The sequence below is a fragment of the Sebastes fasciatus genome, chromosome 7, assembly GCF_043250625.1.
Source record: "Sebastes fasciatus isolate fSebFas1 chromosome 7, fSebFas1.pri, whole genome shotgun sequence".
In the NCBI taxonomy this organism is placed as follows: Eukaryota; Metazoa; Chordata; class Actinopteri; order Perciformes; family Sebastidae; genus Sebastes; species Sebastes fasciatus.
This window is the reverse complement of record NC_133801.1, coordinates 20633621-20657636: the sequence shown is the minus strand read 5'-3', so window position 1 is coordinate 20657636 and position 24016 is coordinate 20633621. Positions and strand designations below refer to the sequence as shown.

The following is a 24016-nucleotide window of genomic DNA, read 5'->3' as shown; positions in this document are numbered from 1 at the left end:
AGTATGGTAACTGCTTCACTAAGACACTGCAGATAGGAGCATCTCGGCACTTAATCATCACTCAATTAAAAGGTAAAAATTGATGGACACCAGAGCGAGGCGTGCAGCGAAACACTGGGTGTCTTCCCCCGTTACCCCACGCTTTGATATGGAGGTTGTAGTGAGTACGCTCCCATGTCATTGATACCCCGCTTTGGCTCCACTTGTACCACCACAGGCCATCGGGGCTCTAATCCCGAGCCGCGCAGTGGCACAGTTTCACCCTGCAGCCATTCACTTTGTCTCCACACAAACACAGCTGCCAGATTCGTGTGACCAGGCATCTCCTCTCTCAGAAGAGATTGAGGTATTAAATGAAGCGGCTTTCTTTTGGCTCTTTTTGCGTGGAGTGTGTGAGGTATGAAAAAAAGGGAGTACTTACAGTGTGGGAATTTTTTAAGAGAGATTTAAGCTTCTTTTTTTTTTGACTCATGACAGTATTTAACTTTTGTGGCTCCTTTAGTTTGACGAATTGCAGAGAGCCAGACTGCTTTTGTGTGCAACAAATGCAAAATATTGGGCTGTATGTTAACTTACAATAGACATCAAAATAATTTTGCTCTTCAAATTCGGGGCTGAATCTAACAATGTTCAATGTTCCAGTAGGCAAAGGAGGAAAAAGGGGTGCTTCTCCTGTACTAAATTTTAGTTGAGTGCAAAAAAAGAACCACAATTTTGTTTCCCCAAAGATGATTCAGGACAAACTTGGCGTGAAAAAAGCAAAAGAATCACCTCATGTCTTGATCACTTGAATTTTATTCACAACTAATAAAGAAAACTCTGATGAAGGCGTCACAACAAAACTTTTTTACCAGGAGTTCCTCTATCAATTTTGGGGAAACAAACACATGCAAGTGACTTTCTATTCTTCTTTATGATGCAAAACACGCACCAACAAACAAATAAAAACAGGTTCATTTCAAAACTTTCCAGTACAGATCCAGTCAGTGTAACTATTTTCTTTCTTTCATGAAAAGGTCTCGGACATAAGAACATTTCTGCGACTAGTGGACTAATCACACCTGACGTACAGTTTCTCACTTGTTTTAAGCTGAGTAGGACTGAAAATAAAAGTGAATCCCTTTTAAAGACGCCCATTCTCCGAACAAGTGAAAAACTGATAAGTCACTGCACAAGACATAATTGATAAGAACAATAACACACCGTAAAACTGAGCAGTGTTGTCTATTGCATTTCATTTAAGATCCATTAGTTATGGATGGACGTGAGCTCTCAGTGGGTTGTCCAGGAATCTACTCCAGTGTACAACATGAAAACATGTTAACATGTCAAATCTCTCCATAGTGGACATAAATAAAACATTACACTAGTATAGACTCTATAGACTCCAAACATGCACTGTCTGTTGTATGACTGAAGTGTCCTCTACTTGACTCCACTAGGAAAGTGGGTGAAGGACTTTCGACTCGGGGGACACCCAGCGCCCTCTCTGCTTGGCCCGACTCCCCTCTCTCCGTGCCAGGCTGCTGGCAAACAACAATGACCCTCTAACAGCCGAGTCAACAGCCACCGAACATACAACAGCCCAGGAGGTGCCAATGTGAGTGTGTGACTTGACTGTGTTTATTGCTTTGTCTACTGAAATGCACGGCTTTGCCCCCGTGTAGTGGCGAGAAACACAAAGTCATATTGTGCTTATATTCAGGAGCATTATTCTGCAGGAACCTTTGACTTAAATGTAGAGTGTGTAAGATTTGGCAAAATCTAGTGGTGTGGTTGCAGATTGCAACCAACTGTTTCCGCTCACTCCTCCCTTCCCAAGACGTGAGCTGCCGAGCGCAAAACCATAGACATGACAGCTCCCCAAAAGTGAAGCCAAAATATCTTGATCGCCCCCTGGTGGCTGGCTGCAGTATAGATCGTGTCCCTTCATGTTATAATTTGTTTAATTGTTTTTATTTGATGCTATAAAATGGGGTGAGACGTCATGATTGACAGCTGTGAGTCTCTCTCGCTGACAAGCTGCGGCCTTGCTCGGCTTGCAATTGGTTCGGGCATGTGACCTCGATACCGTGGCTCCACCGTCCGATCCCTACTGCGCAGACCAAATGACGCCAAAATCTCAAGATGGAAGCTCCCGTATCCGGGATATTTTGGCTTCACTTTTGTACAGTGGGAGGAAGTAGAGACGCATCGTCCATCTTTATATACAGTCTATAGTCGTAATGCCATTCGCCTCGCTCAGAGGCCATCCTTACCATAATGACACTACTTTAGGAGCAACGGAAGTCAGATGGCGGCTGGCGATATCACGGTTTTGAACTCTACGGCTCACGTTACTGCAGTTTCACAAGCGTGTCGGGAAACTACGGTGGCCTTCAGGTAAAGTAAAAACGTGAAAGGCTCTCTCTAGAGCCGGTGTTTGGTTTGTCTGTTCTGGGCTATTGTAGAAACATGGCAGAGCAACATGGAGGACTCTGTGAGGAGGACCCGCTCCCTATGTAGATATAAAGGGCTCATTCTAAGCTCACGAAAACATGATTCTTAGTTTCAGGTGATTATACACTAATGAAAACATATTTATGAATATTATATTACATTTCTGCTAATAGATCCCCCGAAATGTTACACACTGTTCCTTTAAGAAACTCAATTGATAGTTAAAGTAAAAAGAGAGACACAAATGTATTGTCTCTGTTGCTCTAGCTGAGTGTTTTCCCCGCTGGTTACACTTCTTTGTCATCTTGACTTTAACTTCTGATGACCTCTCGTGCCGTTGCTTCTCAGTCTGACTGAAGAACTGAGGTGAATTAGAGGCGATGATGAGGAAGGGCGCTGCCTGTGGCGTTTAACGTTGGTGTTTACTGCACTACTGTTCGCCTGTTCCTAACTCAAATACACTTTGGGCCTGTTTCGCAGGACGGCATTTAGAAAAACTGGAAGCTATAAGATGTTCCAGCCTTGTGTCTGTTCATGCAAATACACTGCAATTATATAATTACAGCATAATGTGACAAAATCAACATTTGAACAGTGATCAGAAGCAGCTAATCAAACCACAGTACATGCTGCACACATCAACGTGATGTGTTTATGAATAAAACTTTTACTCAGCTGTATTATGCAACTCATAATGTACAACAATATACAGCAGGAGGATGTGTTAATGTGTGTCAGTAGACTTGGCAAGAGCTGTACTGCAGTAAAAGAGAGCAGCAGGGAGTCTTCACTGTTAACTGGCTTCAAATCGACTTTTTATTGAGCAGTGGAGAAAATAATTGTAATGTGTGTATGAGTGTGTGGGCGCATGGATGTGTATTCAATCATGCAGCCATTGACTGGGTGTCAGTGTTTGGTTTAGTTGTGTCACTGTAGCTCTCCCTGTGTCTCTCACTCACTGAGACAGACTGAAACTCAGCAGCGTTCCAGTCTGACAGCAAGGCAATACAAACATCTGTTAGCAGTGTGGCCGAGTTCTCGTAGTACCAGAGAACTGAAAACAGTCCAAAGTCCTTCCAACAGTCCTGATACTCTTCACTGTTTGGTGCCGTCAGCCTGACTTTTAGATTAGTTATCAAGTACTATAATTTCCCCTCAACCTGCATCTTCAGTCCACTACTACTGAGAAAAAGTCAAATCAACCCTTCAACAATGTATATCATGTCTTGTCTTGTATTGCATTCTGGTCTGATGAGGCTACTGTCAGTGGAGAACACAATATATCTCTGGTTTTCTCCCTGTTGCAGCTGTCAGAATAACACTGTGGGTCTAAAGTGAAACACACATTTTTACCCACATTTGATGTCTGACATTGTTGAAAAATCAACTCCATTGGAGCTGCAGTAGAGATACCGAAGCTCAACATGACAATAGATGTCTGAATGGATTTTGCCAACAGATGAAAAATACACAACAAGAAATCATTCCCATAAAGGGTGACCAGACGTCCCAAAACATTCAGGACAGTCACGAATTACTAGCAGTTGTCCCGGATCCCCAATCCTGTCCCGTTGTCGCGAAAATTTGACTAAACTTGAGTTTTGATTAGTTATAACCTAATAAAACATTAAAAGTGCTATTGATAACCCTGATAACATTCAGCCACTAGATGTCACATTGTCCCTCCCCTGTTCCATTACATTCACTTCACAACAAGTCTTTGCCAGGCGCTTACCGTCAATCGCCATTTATCCTTTTTTTCCCACAGACGGGCACTGTTATGTCTGCAGCCTACATTAATTATGGCTGTTGTAGTTTTTTAGCTGTGTACAGTAGTGTTACAAATTAAACAATTACGCATAGCAGCGATGCATAACACTAAAACATTAACAGAGGGAAATTAAACCATCCATCGTCGACATAGAGCCCAGTGTCCAGGGACCTGGTGAACATCCAGCAAAAAAAAAAAAACATTACTGCAGGTACCCAGGAGGACTGGGGAGGGAAATATCCGTGGGTCATTGCTGCCTTACGACATCCAAACAAAGTGATTTCAAAGTCTGCAGGAAAAAATACTACTACTCCCACCCCCAACTTCCCTGTCCCAAATTCCACCCATTCTCATCTGGTCACCCCCCAGAAAAGCATACTGTAAAACATCACTGCTAGGTTTTTGGGGGCTGCTTTTTGGGTGGTCTACAGCCATACTAGTGGTTCTCTGAAGCTAATGTCAGCATGCTAATATGTTAACAATGACCATGCTAAAATGCTGATATTTAGCAGGTATAATGTTTATCATGTTTACTGTTTTAGTTTAGGGTGTTAGCTTGCTAACATTTGCTAATTAGCACAAAACACAAAGTAGCCTACAGCTGAGGTTGAGGGAATGTCATTAGTTTTGCAGGTATTTGGACATAAATCAAAGAATTGGACAAAGGAAAACTTTGACCTGATGATGGTACTATATGAAAAGTCAGAGGAAGGGGCAATGACGTTTGTACCAAATTTCTTGGCAATCTATCCAATAGTTGTGGAGATATTTCACTCAAAACCACACGTCAACCTGCTGGTGGAGCTTGGGGATAGTCGTGATTTCCAAAGTCATTAGGATTCATCCTCTGAGATATTTCAGTCTGGACCTGTGGTGGTGGACCGACCACCATAGCCGCTAACACGGCTAACAAGAACACAACCATTTCTGTGGGTTACAAAGTATCACTGTGAAAATGTATAATTTCAATATATTTATTTAAACGGTAGGCTAATGCCCATACATTTACTGTAAGTGTTTAGTTGTGCCTTTGACTTGAACTTGAAGTGTATTGATATAATGAGGCCTACAGTACAGACAGACACAGAGTGGAAATCTGCAGCCTACAGTCCATCAAAAGCGTTAACCTTAATCTGTAGCCAGCTCACTGAGAGAAAGAAGAATGGTTTGACCTCCTCTCAAACTGCCCTTATACTTCTCCCTATTCCTGCTTTCATCTCTCCCTCCCCCCATCCATCTCTCTATTCCCTTTCCCAACCAAGCCTCCAGGGGTTTCTCCACAGCCACTGCATTCTTCTGCCCATCCTGCCTTGCTTCCATCCATCTCTCCGCTCTGTCATTCACGGCCTACAGTCGCCCCTCGCTGCCTCTATCTCCCATCCTTCGCCCCCGCCATCCCCCCTGCAGTGACTCCTGCCATTGTGGGCCCTGCTCTCCCTCGCTCTGTCTTGGGCTGCTGTGTGAGAATGGGGTCATTGTTGCCCTGTCGCAGCGCGTACATGAGTGTGTACATGTGTGTGATAGCAGGAGTGTGAGTGCTCTGCCCTAGCGCCAGCATGTCCTGCTGTCCGACCTCCATACGCACACGGCACGGGCCTACTTACTCAACGGCACACGCACAAAGCTTGCAGACATGCCCACAGATATTAAAACACACAGCCTGCCGTGTAATCATTCTGTCCAAGAGCCTCTTTTCCACTGTTTGAACACGTTCCCTTCATTTCTCAAAATCCTTATTTTCTCTTTATGAAGGCCAAATGTGTATTTTATTATTAAATGTTCCTAAATTGAACAAAAAATAAAACTAAGTCAGGAAAGACAGTGACACCGTAAATATGCAACTATCTATCAGGATTGGGTTGCATCTCTTCATAAATCCATCCACTAAGTTTTAATGTTAGTAACTAGCTATATTAAAGTATGTTAACATATTAAAAGTTGAGGTTTGTTGTGTTGTTTGTGTGAAATGTGATTAAAGATTTTCCCAGTTCAGGTAATTAGCCTATTAATCAGCATTTTGTCAGGTCAGACGTGTTGACCATCCCTAAACAGGTCATATAAGCAAGCTAACAATAGCTTTGTCAGTTGGTTCAAGTAGCTCCGTTCACCTGACAGTTACTGGGTGTGAATATTTAGTAACTAGGCCTACTACCTAGTTTCAAACTAGCTAGTAAAGACTTTAGTAACAGGGAAATCTGTTGCTAGAAAACATCTGTAGCCCATAAAAAAGCAATCAATTATGTTCTTACGTATCTTACCTAGTTATGTTATCATTGTAGCATCATAAGCTGCGGTATGACTTCCAAAAATTACAATTTTAGGGGGGAAAAACGATCTAAACTTAACTGCCAATCCTTTGTAGGCCTAAATGTCGATATGACTTAATTCAGGCATACATGGAGATTTTGTTGTATTAATACAGTTTAAAATTTGTAGGAAATGTCTTATTATGTAAGAGATAATGTACAGCCAGCCGGTCACTGTTGTGAAAGAAACCCTGACAGGGGTCGGCCTGAAGGGGTTTATTTCACAACAATGACCCGCTAGCTGTACATTATCCCACTTATTACACGCCTACTTACTTAAGAAATCAATAATTTGACACAAAAAACGGTCCGCCAGAGTCCGACATCAGAACTGCGCCCGTAGCAACGGTCTGTTATACATAGTAACGGTCTGCTATAAGGAAATAACAGACCGTAGAACGCCGTGATTGACCAATCAGAATCAAGTATTCAACAAAGCCGTGTTATAATCTCTACATAAGAGCTTGTGTCGTACAACCCATTACTATTTCTGCCTAAATCTCCACATGCATTATAACTAGGCCACATATATAAGTTTGAACTTGGGAACAGCTGGTGCAACTATAGCTGCAGGTCTCTTATCACTGAAACTGATTTTACTGAAGTTATTTTAATATATCTCAAACTAACCGCGACACCCTTAAATCAATAAGAGCCATATCCATACATGGCCTATATACATACATAATTTCTCAAATCCATGCCTATGAAATGCTTCAACACTTTAGGCTAAAAGGCGTGTGATACCGGCCTCTTCCTCTCTATTTAGTCGTATTGCTAGTTCACACTCCAGTTAGTCACAGTCTCGGCCTCCACCGCTCTGTCTCTCTGGAGGATTATCAGCCGGCACTGGCCTCCACTCGTAATCCTTTCCTCAACAGACTCACTCTTATATTCTCACACACACACACAGCCAGACGCAGGCTTTTCAATGACGGTGACTATTTGCCATATCTCACCTTGCTAATCTGTTAACTAGCTATTACAGCATGTCCTGTTCTTGATGTCATGCTAGCTAGTTTAACACCAAAAATAAAATAAAAAGCCCAAAGAAATCTATTACATTCATTTGTCTTTTCTTGCTTTGTAGGCTAATACTAAACAGCTTATAGGCTACTTGACAAGCCTGCTTCGAGACACGGGGCTCCCACTATTCAGATGATTGTTGACTGTGTAAACATGGCATCCATTTGAAGCTACAGCAGTGAAAGCAGCAGGTAATGTCAACCTCTTTATTGAGTGTCTAATGGCCTGAGCATTCACAGTAAAACATCACAGATGCTTCATCTGGGACCAAAAAAATTATTACTTATATTCACATTTTAATAAGAGTTGGATTAAGGTGGAGACATCTTATGGTGTTAAAAGGGAAAGACAATTATTAGCTGTATGTATATAAACGTACATAGTGAGACAAACTATATTCCATTTACTGTATGTAAGAGCAAGCTGCAGGTACAGATATGACCTGGTGTCTTACTGCGACAGGTGCTCCGCTCACCTGTATTGTCTTACCTGCAGCTGACTCAAAGCCTCTATAGAGCTCTATATAAAGTATCAGTGACTCTCAGTGACGTACACGTAGGCCCTACCATTAAAAAGGAACCATGACTCAGTCTCATATCCTGGCAGGTAATAAAGCACATCAACTCAAGGCCCACTTACTCACTTGTTGTGGAGCTTTTGCCCTTATCATACAGTATTCATCAGCAGATTAAGTTTGCTTGGTTGCCATGGAACTGTAGATGTTTCTGATCATCTCTTGGCATTCACGTTGAATTAAAAGTAAATGAATAGGCTTAAATGATATCTCTGTGTTTGATTTAGTTGTCACTATACCACTTTATCAATATACAGTAGTTAAGGCTTTAATTGTCATCGGTTAACTGTGGCCTAAAATCTTCTACAAAAGGTATCCAAGTCCACACTTGAGTAAAAAGTGACCACAGACACCGATATCTCAGGCTAGGAAACACAGACTATTACAATATATATGACCAAATACAGTATGTCAAGTTAGGGATAATGTACAGTGAGCTGGTCATTGTTGTGAAATAAACCCAGACAAGGCGATGCCGGACCCCGACGCAGGTTCATTTCATAACATTATCCCGCTTATTACACGGCTACTTACTTAAGAAATCAATAATTTGACAAAAAAAAAAACGATCCGCCAGACTCCGACATCAGAACTGCGCCCATAGCAGATCTGTTATACATAGTAACGGTCTGCTATAAAAACAATAACTGTAGAACGCGTAGAACTACACCACTAGATTTCGCCAAATCCTACACACTGTACCTTTAATCTTGGTCTTGGAGATTTTGCCACAATGATTGTTGACAGGAAAAACAGGGCCTTTTACGTTTTCGTGTCTTCACGTCGACCACCGTAGTTCTCCTATACGCTCAGCACACGGGAGAAGTTTCAGTTGGTTGCAATCTGCAACTCCATCGCTAGATGCCGCCAGATCCTACACACTGCACCTTTAATGAATCGTTGTGTAGCCTTACAATTATGAAAAAATAACATTTAGGATTTTATATCAGGATATTATGATAGCCAAAATCAATATCTAGTCTTGTATGGAGTTGAACCAATTGGTCAATTAATTGATTAACTTAATTTGCAACAACTTTTCTCATTTTAAGCAAAAATGCACTGGTTCCAGCTTCTCAAACGTCAATCTTGACTGGTTTTCTTAGTGTTCTGTGATAGTAAATGAATGGCTTTGGGTTTTGAACAGTTGGTCAGACAAAATAATTTCTGAATGTGTCAAATTGGACCTTTTTCAGCATTTTATAGACCGTATAATTAACTGATTAATCAAGAAAACAATTGGCAGATTAATGGAAGATGAAAGTTGCAGCCCTTGTCTCACACAAATAATGTAGATAGTGATCGAGAGCGCTCTGAATCTGTCCTTTGTTTTTACTTTAATCCCACGTGTCAATTGAGCCAATCAAAGAGGACTGGTGCCCTATGCTTTGAGAGACCGGAGGCTGATCCAGGATCAGAGTGACAGGTAAGGCGTGACCACAAGGGCCATGACCTGCCAACCCACAAACATGCTGTGACATCACTCTAAGGAGGTCACGGTAATCAGATTATCCCCGTTACATTGTGGGGCCTTGACCGACCTACAACACTCATTCAGGTTAAAACACAGAATACACTCTCACACATGCACAAGGACACGCCTTAAAAAATCTTTAACTTGGCTGGGCTAAAATTAGATGAAAGCATGTTGAGTGAGCCAGAAATAAAAATCTCTGTGTTGTAAAATGTTTGTAAAGCTTCAAACGCACATCGAGTCTACGATCAGTGTCACGTTTTTGCCTCGATGAATTCTACCGAGGGAGGATGAAGATTGTGTGTTTAGATTGTGTGTTTGTGAGCAGAAGCCGGCTGATGAGAAGACACAGGAGAAGCTCGGGGGCCTGAGCCGCTCTGTAACTGCAGCGATGCCAAGTGGTCGGCGGTTTGAAGAGGACACCTGAGACCAGCGCACCTGGACAATGAGCTGAGGTGTAACTCTAAACTGAGATGAACCGCTGTTTATCCCCCGCGCTCTCCTTCTCTTGTTCTTTCCCATCAGTCTCCTCTCTCGCTTCATACATCTCCGCTCGCTCTGGTCCCCGAGCTTATTCTCCCTCCACAACCTGATCTATTCCACCCTGTTGTGCTCCCAATCTTTTCACTCTCTACTTCTGTCTCTCACTTTCCTTCCATGCTTCACCCTTCTGGGCATCGCCAAGCTAATGCAAACATCGCTCTGTATGGGTGTGAGTCACAGTCTAATCGCATACTTAACGATTAGCACCCACACATTTTCAGCCATCATTCAGGGTCCGAGCCCTTCGTGCTGCATTTCTTCAGTTGCTATTTTCTCACAGACAATACTCTAAATTGGGGGACTGACATTTTGCGCAGCAGCTGACAGCGGCTAGCAGCTGTATGACTCAGTGACAGAGAAGCAGTGCCCATGTCACCATGGAAAGGCGGCGTTATGGTGTTGTTGTTGCCAAGGCTCCACTGTCCAATACGCATCTGATCCCTCGTCGTTACTGTTACTGAGCCGCGCAGGGAGGAGGGAGAGTAAGGAGATGGGAGCATGTTTAAGAGTGATACTTGAGGAGACCGAGTGAGGGATTGAAGATTAGGAAACATTTCGGCAGATCAGCAGCAAGTGTGTTTAAGCTACACTTACTTTCTGCCTGTCTCCCTCTTTAAAAAGGCCTTTAGTCAGCATCCTGCGCACTCCACCCATATTTGTACACTCCCTCCCCCATCACTCATGTCACTTGGGATAAACACACACAGCCTGACCTGCACATATACACACACATAAAAATGCACTTAGATGCTCGCTGCGTGTTATTTCTTTGATGCACCAACAACTGCAACTGCGTCTTTAAACAGCAAATAGCACAAAGGACCAAAAATAGCACAGTGAGTTGCAGAGCAGAACTGCTCTCCTTGAGGAGGGGAGGAAAGAGGAGGAGGAGGATGGAGAGCAAGAGGAGGTGCAGAGAGAGATGACAGGGAAAAGATGGCAGAAGGAGACCAGCTCTCCAGGACTTAGGCCTCCCTGCTGGTTTCAATTTAAGTTTCTCATCCGGTGTCAGCTCCCAGAAACACCTCTGTATGCGAATATTCAATGGCATCACATTTCTGTAACGTCATGAAATGGTTACGAGACTGTTTGTAAATGTCCACTTATTTGTCCCGGTGGTTTTCATAGAGGCCAATCGGAGAAACTAACAGATGTGACCATATACAGATGTCAATATTAAAAGTGGAAAAATTACAGCGACATATCACAATACGCTCTTTTTCATTGGTTCATTTGTTACTAATATAATATTACTCTTATTTGATATTTCTGCCCTGTTCTTAAGAACTTAAAAGAATTGATCTCTGCTGTATATGAAAGATTTTGCCACTTTAAAGGAAGAAGATGAGAAATGAGAAGATTGACACCGGTAAAGCCAGGAGACTATATAGGGGTTATCTTAGATTAGCACAAAAACTGTAAGCAGGAGGAAACAGCTAATTTGACTCTGTCCAAACGTAACAACATCTTCCACCAGCATCTCTAAAGCTCACTCACACATTAAACTCAGAAATGAAGACAAGAAATAGTCCGGGACATAACCCTCCTTAAAACTACATGTCGTTTTCACACTTCAGTTTTTGTACGGTTGAAACAAAGGAGATATAACACTGTATAACATACAGTAGCCTGTATTTATAGACTGTCTTTTAATGCATTGTGTATGTGATGGGGAGTTGCAAACTCAATTTTGTTGTATCTAATCTAATCTAATCTAATGTTAATTAGTGAGCTTTGGATGTGCTGGTAGGAGGATTTTGTTACCTTTGAACAGAGCCACGCTAGCTGTTTCCCCCTGTTTCCAGTCTTTGTGCTAAGCTAAGCTAACTGCCTCCTGGCTACTGCTTCATATCGATCTTCTTATCCGACTCTCGGTAAGAACGAGAATAAGAATAAACGCATTTCTCAAAATGTCAAACTATTCCTTTGAAAGGGTATGTTTGAGTCTTGCAATATATTACATATCGAAATAATCATCCTGATACCATTGTTACTATGGGCAACATGTTGTGATAGCATTCGCCTATTATTTTCACCTTGAGTAAATATCACTGTCAAACCAACAAAATACTGTTGTTCCCCTAATTTGTTTAGAACAGATAAGCGGGGAGAACAGATACTCAGTTTCCAGTTTATTAGGTACACCTAGCTAAAACTAATGCAGTCCTGCAATATATTCTACCGTCATTAAGGTTATATTGTTCAGTTTTTAAACTGTTTTAAAAAGTTTGACAAGTCAAGATCCACTTGCTAGCTTTTTCTAAACACAGCTTTTAGTGTAACACAATATAATTCAACAGCAGCACAAACTACATCCTCCAATGTGATCATAAAGTTGAATCAACACCTCTCTAAAACAGCTTCAACACAAACTGAACATTATAAACTTCATGAAGGTAGAATATATTGCAGGGCTGTTGTATTAGACTGTTTTAGTTTTAGCTAGGTGTACCTAATAAACTGAGAGTATGTCTCTATAGAAGGGAGCATAGTTCACAGCAGAGCTGTTTTTTGTGTATTTGTTGTGCTGCTTTTTATTGTATTTGGGTCTATATTACATATATACCTGGTGTTAGATGATACATATAGAGGGGCGAGCTTTAAGGGTCTTTATTGACCTTGGAAATTGTACTGTGACGAAGAATATCTTGGTGCCAGGTCTTCTTAGTGTAACTATCCTGGCACCTTCAGCCACATTTTGATCATGCAATAACTGGGTTACGATCTCCAACCTGTAAATAACACCTGTTATCATGTGCCCATTTTAGGTCACATCATAATGGATGTAACATCACCATGACAACTGAGCAAACTCCATCTACTGATGAAGAGCCTCTCTGATGATGATGAGTCTGACTTGTTTGCAGTACTTACTATTGCTGGACTTGAGGTCTCTGTGGATGATCGGTACGAACGCCTGGTTGTGCAGGTAGTCCATCCCTGTGGCAATCTGGACCGCCCAGTTCACCAGAACCCTCGGGGAAACCTTCTTTCCAGCGAGCGCTCTGTTCAGAGCCCCCCCTCTGGCGAACTCCATCACCAAGCACAGGTTGGGCTCCCTCAGGCAGACCCCTCGGAGAGCAATTATGTTGGGATGCCGGAGCATCCAGAACAGCCTGGCCTCCTGCCGCACACTCTCTGCTGTGGCACTAATATCCTCATCTGGATCTTGCCTGGCGGCTTTTACTGCTACTTCCTCTCTCAGCCATAATCCTTTGTACACCTTCCCAAACCCACCAGCTCCAATCACCTCCTCCAGGAACAGTTCTTTGAAGTCTATCTCCAAGGGGCAGGCACCCACCCCGCCAGCCACCAGCCCTCCAGCGGTCAGCTGCTGGTAGTTGGCGGCGTCCCCCCTTGTGACGTAGTTGCATGGAAAGATACCCACCTTGTCCTGGATCTTGCCTGTCCACCAACCCTCATCCCCAGACACTTTGGAGTCTTTGGAGAGAACCTCGAGGAGGTCCCCGCGCCGCAGGGTTAACTCCTCGTCTGCTGTGGCCTCATAGTCAAACACTGCCGTCCAGTAGGGGTTGGGGTTGTTGGCGCCACAGCGGTGACCAGGGTGGGAGTCTGGGGAGCCGGAGGAGGAGTTCCAGCTGCTGCCGTTCTCCACCTGCACCACCGGGGCCGGACACATCGGTGGCGGAGGGGTCATATTCGGGGGCATGGAGGAGGAGGAGGAGGAGGTAGTAGACGAGGGAGGCCCTGGCGGGATTAGGCAAGGGGGAGGCGGGGAGCAGCAGCCCCCACAGCTGGTGCAGGACAGGGGGGCTGCCGCGCTGCTCGCTCTGCCGTATGGGTTCATGGCAGTCCGGCTGCTGTTGGACGCTGTAGGCCTGCCCTCTGTCAACTCAGGCACAAAATCCATACATGGCCCATTGACAGAGACGAGGCGTCCTCGACCACCAGTGGGGGGGATAGGGGATCAGAGGATCAGAGAGCTGCAACTGCTCCCCCCCATCACCACATCTCGCTGTTGAAACTGTGCCAAATCCTGTCACCGGTTGCTGCTGTGCTGTTGCTACGCAGTGTGTAAGTAGCATGTATTCCCAAAGGCAAGTTCACTCAGGGACAACGTACATCAGGTCAAACAATGACACTCAGCAAGAGCAGATCCATGAGTGTAACCCCAATGAAACCTAATTGATTGTTTCCACTATTGGGTCTTTTGGAAAGCTGCCACAGACAGGAGAACGTGAATGTGTGTTTATCTAAGAAACAGCTGGTGAAATCCCACAGAAAGATGCCTTCAGTCTCATGAGCTCCTGATCAGTGAGTGAATTCATGAAGCAGTTACATACTTAATAACAATGTTCTACATTGCTTTACAATTAAGCAGGGTTCATCTAAACTTAACAAAAACAAAATCTGGGCTCATAATTTATAGTTTTGAATCTTTTTCCCTAATAAACACATATCAGCCCATTGAGAACTAAAGTGTCTTGGCTCTGAGGGCTCAACACAGACACTCAGGTTATAATAAAACTGAATAATGTGGAATATGGGCTATTTAGGCTGCCAATAAAAACAACAGTCTGTGTTTGAGCTGAGTGAAATCCTCTAAGCAGGGGTCCTCATTATTTCTCATCCAGCCCAGTGTCGATGCACCTCCCCCGCCACCCATCTCCATGAACGACGGGCTGTTTTCTCCTCTATGTTTGGAAATATCCGCGGATATTCGCCCTACATCCCGACAAGCCAGTGGAGGCTAAATGGTACATGCATGAGCCGGTTTCAGCGTCCATGAATAGCTTTTATCAAAAAGGCCCCGTCCATTTGGTGACGAGTCCTCGGTGAGAAAAGAAACTGTTCTTCGCTGCAGACAGTAAAGGGATGCCAGCATTTATTATAACCTGCTGCCTCCAGAGCACGCATTGCAGATCATCAATCGATAGTCCACGACTTGTTTAGGAAAGACAGAAACCATCAGGTGGAAAATATAAAGGTTTGCATGGAGGCATTTGCAGCATCAGCCTAGAGTATAGGACGAGATGATATAAGGCGATGAAAGCTCCATGATTCCCTTATAAATAGATCCCATCCTTATAATAATAATAGAAACAGTTATTTATGATGCGCGTATAATGTTGTATCCAGTCCCAGCTTGCCTGCCAGAAACAGCTGTATTTGTAAACATTTACTGTAACCTAACCTGGACACTGAAGGCAGCAACATCCACTGATATCGTCGCATGGGCGTGTGGTTGCATCGGAGTAAAAAGAGGCACCATCCAGGTCAGTAACACAAATTTTGGCGACCAACTAAAAAACGCTTTTTTCCTCCAAAGAGACGTGACATTTCCAGCACCGAGCTGTCAAGTCTGTGGGCTGAGTTTTTGCATCCAAGTACACCGGGGCGCAGTCCACATACGTGGGAACAAGTGCTTCTTCTGTCACCGATCTACAAAACATAGCGATGGTGATGGTTTGGAGCGCGCAGGTCTGTGTGCGCATTTACGCACATCACGTGTGTTGCAGATCTGGGTGCAGCAGCTCCAGCGTGCAGAGAGGAGGAGGAGGAGGAGGACAGTCTGTTCAGGGTTGGAACGAGACTGTGCTGGTGGTGAGGGTGGGCTGTTGCACTGTGGGTAATGTAGTTGCATGGGGCATATCCTGCTGACCTACATCATAATGGCAGCTAATTTAACTAAATAATTAGGAATGTAATGAGTCGTCAAAGATATAGTTAATTTATTCTACATTACCGTGCATTGCCCTATTGCATGATCATTTATCTGTCAATAATAATAATAATGTAATACAATGTTAGAGGGTTTTTCACTGGAACATGTAGGCCTACATGGTCAGGGGTCAAAGGTCACAAAAGAACAACAGCCCCTATTTAACTTTTATTTAACCAGGTAGTACTCATTGAGATTAAGAATCTATTTTGCAAGAGAGAACTGGCCAAGACAGCAGCATTTAAACATACATTAAAGTTTCCGACGCAACAACATAAAACAAATGCAAATAAATACATAGCATAATATCATACAAAACACATTAAAATCAAGTGTTTGAAGCCAAAGTCAAAGTGAAAATATTCAGAAGCACCAACCGCTCCCGATTGACTCTGCTTCTAGGTCTTTCATTAATGTTTTAAATTCATCAAAAGTAATCAGATTTCCCAGTTTTTTTTTTATAGGAGAGGATAAAGTGAGAAAAAAATAACGTCATAATTTTTTGACATTGCATACAATTGTGTTTCCTGAGAAAAAGACATTAGTTTGGGGACACAGGATGTTGTTGGATCACAGTGTGTATAAATCCAATTGTTCATTAAAGCAAATAATACCTGAATAATAACTGTTATTTTATTTACAGATTTTTTGGGGAGGGGGAATTTCATTGCATTTCAGAATACAACCAATCATTGGGGTTTTCATGCCATATACAGAAGTAATATCCCTGCCCATCAAATTTTAAGCTGTACTGACCCCTAGTGCGTAATGAGTGAAACACAATGTATTTAGTGGTGGTTCAGTGTCCTATGCTTTTTCTTTTTTAAATTATTTAGTGATGTAAGACAAGACCGGTGATACTTGACAAGACAAAATGAAATACATTGGGTGACATGACAGGAATAACGTGATGGGGAAAATTGAACGAAACAAACAAAATGAGACAAATAAGAAATGTTGGTGGAAGGGGGAAGTGTTATAGACAGTGCAGGTCAGTCTTTTGTATAACGGTCTGGTGTTTGTATCTGAGTGTGTCTTATGCTTTTCAGAAATAGGAAAATTATTTGAGTCAAACTTAGTTCTCTAGTTTTCTTCATCCAAGCAGTAAATAAGGTTTCAACAATTTTCTGACTCCTTTTTTATCATAGTTATTTTTGTTTGAAGAAATCACTCTATTTACTGCCACCCCATTATCAACATCATCCTCTGGTTCAGAGACAGCTGCAGCTGCAGAGATCAAGACACTTAGGTTGTAGGTTTTGGTCTGGTGTTAGAGCTGATCAGAAGACTTTCTGTTTGGCTGCATTGTTACTTTAAAACCACAGATCAGATATTTTTGCAGTATTTGTTCTTCCACAGACGGCAGACTGTCTATTTAAGCTACAAGTGCAACTTTAATTACACAAAGAGAGAGGAAAAAGGTAGAAATGTGACACTATGTATTATTTTGTCAATACCTAACTAATTGTAGGCCTACTGTATGTTTATTTTATGTAGTTTATTTAACTAGGCAGGTCACCAATGAACTTGTTTCTAAAGATGGTCTGATTAAATCTAATCAATCAGGATCAGTGCACTATCTGCTATTTGATAGTTGTGAAGTAGTATTACTTTTATTACTTTTTAAAAATGTATCTATGGAATGTTAAGCCTATGTTAAAAACGTCACTTTATAATATGCATTTTTAAAATGATTAAGACTAGTGGAATTTAAATGTACATGTACTTTATAACTTGTTATCTTCGATTTATCTTTATTGTGGTTACTTTTGGCTCTGATGTTTTTTGGTCTCCCAGGGAGTAATTCCCAAAATGTTCCCAAAACATGATTAATAATTGACGAACGTGAAAATGGTGATATTGACTCAATTAAAAAAAAATGTGATTGAGTCCTGCATGTTGGTGAAATTTAACAATTAATTACACTACTGAATGTACTTGACAACTGTTTTTAAACTTATCTGAATTACATGCATAGGATACATATTTATACTACTACCCCCATACTATATACATATATGATTTATCGTGTATACACAGAATTCATATCCTACCTCCAGCTGTTTATTCTGTATATGTGTTACTATTGCTCTTACTTGTACTCATACCTTACACTAGGCATATATATTTGCCTATTACAACTGTTGCACATGTTTGTACTGTTCATACTATATATATATCTTAGTGTATTCATATCTACCCCCTGCTGTTTATTCTATAGGCTTACTCCATGTATTCATACAGTTTATTTTGTACATTACTCTGTACATTACTCTGCACTTTATCCTTTTGCACTTCAGTACTTGTACTCTGTGCAAAGACAATAAAGATTAATCTAATCTACTCTAATTAATGTGTCAAATAGCCTAGTAACTAACATATATGCAATGTTAGTTAGACATACAATGTACAGGATTGACTCATATTGACATTGTAGGCTATGTTGTTGTTTATTGTTGCATTATATGCATACTGTATATATTCATATTTTTCACGTACTTCTAAGATAAGATAAGATAAGATATTCCTTTATTAGTCGCGCAGTGGGGAAATTTGCAGTGTACAGCAGCAAAGGGGATAGTGCAAAAAACAAGATGCATCAGCTAACACAGTAAAAAAAAAGAGCTAAACAAAGTGTAACAAAATATGAAGCATTTAAATAGAAGGAAGTATAAAAAATAGGAGCAGTATATACAGTATTGACAATAAACAGACTATTAACAAAATTGCACAAGTGGAAAATGATATTACACAGTCACTATGTAATGTAATGTTATGTTTACCTGTATGTCTATTTATGTGTACACATACTTGGCCAATAAAGCTGATGCTGATATAAGAGAGGACTGATTTTGTTTAGCAACCACAAGGTTGTGCTATTGACTAATTTGTGTGCCATGCATAATAATCAAAATGTGACCAGGCAGCATGATCAATATATACAGAATGCTTCTCTGGTGTTATTTCCATACGTGTGTTTTACACTCAGATGTAGTTTCCTGTTAATATTCACAGTTAATTGACCAGATGTTCATTAAAGCTGTGTGTGTGTGTGTGTGTGTGTGTGTGTGTGTGTGTGTGTGTGTGTGTGTGTGTGTGCGTGTGTCCACAGTCCCAGTGGTAGTCTCGTGCTGCCCCCTGTGTGTGTGTTACTATCAGTTAGGTTGCGCCAACCAGAGCTGCGCATGCGCGGTGAGTGTGCGGGGTAGTGATGGGAATTCCGGCTCTTTTTAGTGAGCCAGATCATTTGGCTCAGCTCACCAAAGAAGATCCGGCTCTTTCAGCTCCCAAACGGCTCTTCATTTTACCACTTCTGCCTTTTTATAATTCAGCCAAATTTAGCACTGATTTGACCTATGATTAGTATGTGTGCACATATATCACTTAAATTATTCAATATAATTATACTAAACCTTATAATTTCCAGAATACCATAATTTTACATGCTGCTTCGTTTCCGACTGTGATGGTACGTGTCCAAAGGGCGTTTTTTTATCGCGAGGGGACGCGACATTTCCCAACATTGGACGCTTTGTGGGGTGTCACTAGACATAAGGGCTGTCCCACCTGATTGGACGAAAGCTTTCCCTCCGTGGGCTGCTGCTCCCAGCTTTCAAACTGGAGGCTCGTTTGGAAACTTTCTTCTCTTATTTCACGAAAATAGTTCACCGAAATGTGTTTCTGAAAACATTTGAGGCAAGAAATAATCCATGCAGTTGCTAAATCTGTCTTTATTTTGGATCGACAACGTTTATTTTAAAAGACTCTCGGGAGTTTCGAGAGGCGGCGAGTCGCGTCAGACGCCCGTGAATTGCATAAAGTAGACTAGCCCTCATCTTTATGCAAATGAGGAGCGGGCGTTGTGACGCTCCGTTTCTCAAATCGCGACGCCACGCTACCAGAATGCATTGCACGGCTGCTTACATAGACAATGAATGGGAAGCGTGGAAAGCCCGGAGCCTGTGGACACGTACCCTAACTCATCTTGTCTGCTATTCGCGCACCGCACTCCTCTCTCTTTCTCTCCTCCTCTTCCTCCTGCTCTGTACCTGTAGACCAACAGCCCACCGCGCACACCTGCCCCTCCCTGCTTGATGGTATGATCCTTGTCTGTCATCACCTGATTGGTCACACGGACGTCATTAACACAACATTCAGTCACAGTCAGTGCATGGAGTGCCTGTGGCGTGGAGAAGATCATACTATCATCCTGCCCTGAATTAATTAAAAAAGAAAAAAGAAAAAAGGAAAACGGCTCTCGGACGGGAGCCGGCTCTTATCGTTAATTTAAAAGAGCCGGCTGAAAGAACCGACTCGTTCGGACCAACACATCACTAGTGCGGGTGGTTTCGGTTGAGCATTCTTGGCAGCGTCAACGGTCGGTGAACAGTCAGTCAGTCAGTCAGTCAGTCGACCGTCGGCTACAACAACGACGTGTTTCCACCGTGTCTGGAGGGTTATTTTAACGGGAATAGGAGCCGAGCGAAACCACCGGGAGTTAGGTAAGGTGTGCTCTTTTTTTGGGCTTTCTCTGAACAGTTTTAGTTGAACATTTTCGGTTAATTCAGAGCTTGAAAAGTGACGAAGTGAAGCACCGAGAGACAGCCGAGCCGAGCCGACTAACTTCAGTCAATGCAGAGAACAGGCTCTCTACTACGGCTCTTTATTAGTCTGAACACCTCCTGAAACCGTCCACACCGGCTCAACGCTTCACTTTGACCCCCTTTCATTCAACAGAGTAGATAAACAGCCTCAAATACACCTCAAATACGCAACAATTCATCCACTACTAACATACTCTACAACCTTCCTGAGCAGTAAGACTCCACTGCGCATGCGCAGACTCTGCCGTACTAGACTTGTAGTTTTTTAGCACCTGAGTTAATCACAGTTGTGAGGGGCCAAGAGACTACAAGAGACTACAAGTTCCAGACAATGAGAGCTTTGTTTGGGGGAGCAGGGCTAGCCAGCTAGTTTAGCCTTGGACGAGCTTTGAATTTCGAGTAGTTGTAGTTGCTGCAAATCGGAAGTTGCCTTTTTTTTGCTGGAGGCTTGTTTCAAGAATGAGCTGCATGGGGAAATATCTGGCTGTGCTGGCTACACACTATTTTTTTTCACAGGAGTGTTGCAGTAGTTGTAAATGCCACTGGTTTTGCAGAGTGCAACATGTTTTTAAATGTGGAGAACTGATCGTGGTTGTTGGTAGTGTGCATATAATTTTTCCACTTGTGCAATTCTGTTAATAGTCTGTTTATTGTCAATACTGTATATACTGCTCATATTTTTATACTTCCTTCTATTTAAATGGTTCATATTTTGTTACACTTTGTTTAGCTCTTTTTTTTTTTACTGTGTTAGCTGATGCATCTTGTTTTTTTGCACTATCCCCTTTGCTGCTGTACACTGCAAATTTCCCCACTGCAGTCTAATAAAGCAATATCTTATCTTATCTTATCTTATCTCGGTTGGACATGCAGACTCAGTTCAGCTGTCAAAAAGACGTGTGTGTGCAGGAAGTGCACACAGTAAAAATGTGTGTGGTCAAGTGTGTGCACTGAATGGAGAGGTGATGATGCCTCCCTTTCATAGAGATCCCCCTTGTTGCTGCTGTAGTCCCCAACCCTCAGGAAATGACACGTCGAGTATCAGCATGATGGATCTGTCGTGCTAGAGCAGCAGAGCATGGCAGCACTGCACATATTCTGGGCATCATTTACTCTGGTTGCCTCCCATCTGGAACTAATGGAATAATTATTACCGGGGAAAATCTGAGAATGATGCTTTTAATGTCTCACCCTGGTTATCCTACTTATACCAGCCTGTAACAGCAGCAGCAGCAGCACTGCCCACTGTTTGCTTGCTGCACAATGGGGGAAAATCCTGCATGTCATCTACATTTGAGAGATTTGAATACAGTTCTGAACTGTGAAGTTTATGCTGAATAATAATGACATGGTTCTCCATATTGTAAATCCGGTTTCCTTTGATCAAAAGGCGTTGCACCAGACTGCAGAAGTCAGTTAAATGCTTTATGTTTATAGCTTCCAGGAAGAAATTCCCATCCTTTTAATGGTTGTTTGAAAATGTTCTATATGAAAAGCAAAACTAAGTAGACTTACTTGCTATTTATGGCCTGTGAACTGTCTGTGCAGCTCCAGTGTTGTATGTTTTTAGTTGAAAATTCAAAGAATGTTTTGCCAGTAATGACACTTGCCTCAGACACGCTGCTCTTGTGAGACGTTAGAGTTTGAAACAAGGCCGCCACTGCTCATAACCTTCACCGTTGTATCTCACTTACAGCATGTACTCCTTTCCTGTCTTCTTTCGTAAGTCTTTAGCTGTCTGACGATGCAAAAAAATCCATAAATTTGATAGCTGAAGAAAAAACTGCTGTATGCTTGTAGTTAAGTATGATTTATTACATCAGTGAGTGCAGCAGCAGCATGTCCCTGCAAGCTGGCTTTGATGGATGTATAGAGAACAACAGGAGCTTGTGACTTCCAAGAGATAAAGCAAACCAAGAAGCAGGAGTTCAGACTGTGGTGTAGATACATTGGAAATAGTATCTTCAAATGCAATGATTTATTTTATAGTTTAACTCCTTAACTCCACTATTGTCTGTCTTTATACAGTTGGGGGTGATGTAGGTCTTCGACCATTGCCATGGTATTTGATCTCCAAATCACTATATGAATGCTTTTTTTAAAAAAAAATTTTTTTTATATAAGTATGTAATAATAATAATAATGTATAAATCCCAGAATACCCTATAAAATAAGGAATAATCCCACAACATTATTCATATTCAACATTAATTATTATTAGTTATTCTCAGACGGATTTCGCTATTTGTTAGGTGTAGAGGTGCGTGTGCTCTGTGAAGCTTCGAATACCTTCGAATATTTCTCACCGAAGCTTCGAAGCCCAAAATTTTTTATTCGGTACAGCCCCAGTGTGGTGCTACTATAGTTGTGATGTAATGGTCCTTTTTCACTTGTCACAGTATGCCAAGCCATGGGGCCAACAATAACGGAGCCCTTAAAACGACAATGTAAAAACGGTCATTGTCATTAAATGTTTTTTTTAGATATTCTTTGCATTCTTATTTAGATACCTATTTTCTCAAGTTCTAGTATTAACATTGAAACAAATCAGCACAGTCTAGTAGTAGTGTAGTATTCGGTTATAGCCTACTCTATTTAAAGATTTACATTTCTGCTGTGTAGCATGCTCAAGTAACAAACCCTTTACCAAATGCCATATAGTTCTCCAGGTTGTACAGCTTGGGTTACCAGACTCGATTACAATTAATGTCAATGCAAGACAGCTTTAAAATTACTGACCTAAACCCCATGCTATTGAGAGAAAAATGTAATTTATGAACTCTTAGTTTTGGTTTTGGTCAGGAAAATGTGTCACTCTGAAACTAGTAAAAAATGGACATATTTCAAGATCCAATAGTTAAACTTCCCCTTCTCAATCAAAATGTTTCATAACTACACTACACGTTTTTTGAAACTCCTGCCAGGTCCATAATGTCTGTATACGCTTGTTTGTTTTGGCATTTTTACAACGTTATCACATTATCCATGTTAATCTACGCATTTCATAACTTTGGGCCCACGTCACATAGTTGTAAAGCCCCTCCAGCAGTCGGCTTGTGTTGGCTCCACTGGGTACCAGATAACAATTGCTTACAGTCTGTGATCTTGAGGAACATCTCAAATTTTTTGCTACTTATTTCAGTGTTTCATTGCAAACAGCTGCGTGAACAAAAGATCCTGTCTTCAAAGAGAGCTGAATGTGGGCCACCTGAGTTATTTCGCCTGCAAACATAAAGTTGAATCACCATGTCATATCTTTGTTGAGGTGACTCATCAGTTGTAGATTTTTCCCTCTTCTTTTATTCTTGACAAGGATTTTAAAGAACTTACACACAGGGCATCTGTTGGGTGAACAATATATTTCCAAGAGGGTATTTTCTGTGATGTTTTTAAGGCCGCAAAGATTTGAGTTTTGGCACCAGCTCTGCCTAAAGTTCTCCTTTCCTAACCGCGACACATTGGCAGCCCTCCTGCTGTTTGTAATTTTAGAACGAAAAACCTCTTGCCAGATTCCTATTTAATCCTCAGAGGCGTCTTAGTTAAATAAGGGTTAATAGAAATGAAAAATTGTGTTCTCACAGTGTGCAGAAGAACAC

General features: G+C 41.8%; 2 protein-coding genes and 1 long non-coding RNA gene across 7 annotated transcripts in view; 2 read left to right on the top strand and 1 right to left on the bottom strand.

Moving 5' to 3' along the window:
• Window positions 1-14004, bottom strand: part of map3k10 (mitogen-activated protein kinase kinase kinase 10) — a 34361-nt gene extending 20357 nt beyond the window's left edge. The window contains exon 1 of the mRNA XM_074642141.1: window positions 13008-14004. Coding sequence (XP_074498242.1) covers window positions 13008-14004 — 997 coding nt within the window. The remainder of the gene's footprint in view (window positions 1-13007) is intronic.
• LOC141771655 (uncharacterized) overlaps window positions 1-14692 on the top strand; it is a 28636-nt gene extending 13944 nt beyond the window's left edge. For all 3 annotated transcript variants that reach the window (XR_012594745.1, XR_012594744.1, XR_012594746.1), the window contains 4 exons: window positions 1443-1600; window positions 7607-9542; window positions 9919-10045; window positions 12902-14692. This is a non-coding gene — a long non-coding RNA (uncharacterized LOC141771655). The remainder of the gene's footprint in view (window positions 1-1442; window positions 1601-7606; window positions 9543-9918; window positions 10046-12901) is intronic.
• Window positions 14693-20167: 5475 nt separating this feature from the next.
• The window catches only part of sipa1l3 (signal-induced proliferation-associated 1 like 3), a 71794-nt gene continuing 67945 nt past the window's right edge, over window positions 20168-24016 (top strand). For 2 of the 3 annotated variants that reach the window (XM_074642139.1, XM_074642137.1), the window contains exon 1: window positions 20168-20318. The gene's annotated coding sequence lies outside the window, so the exon portion shown is untranslated. Of the gene's footprint in view, window positions 20324-24016 lie in introns of all 3 variants that reach the window. The other variant, XM_074642138.1, reaches the window with a different exon arrangement.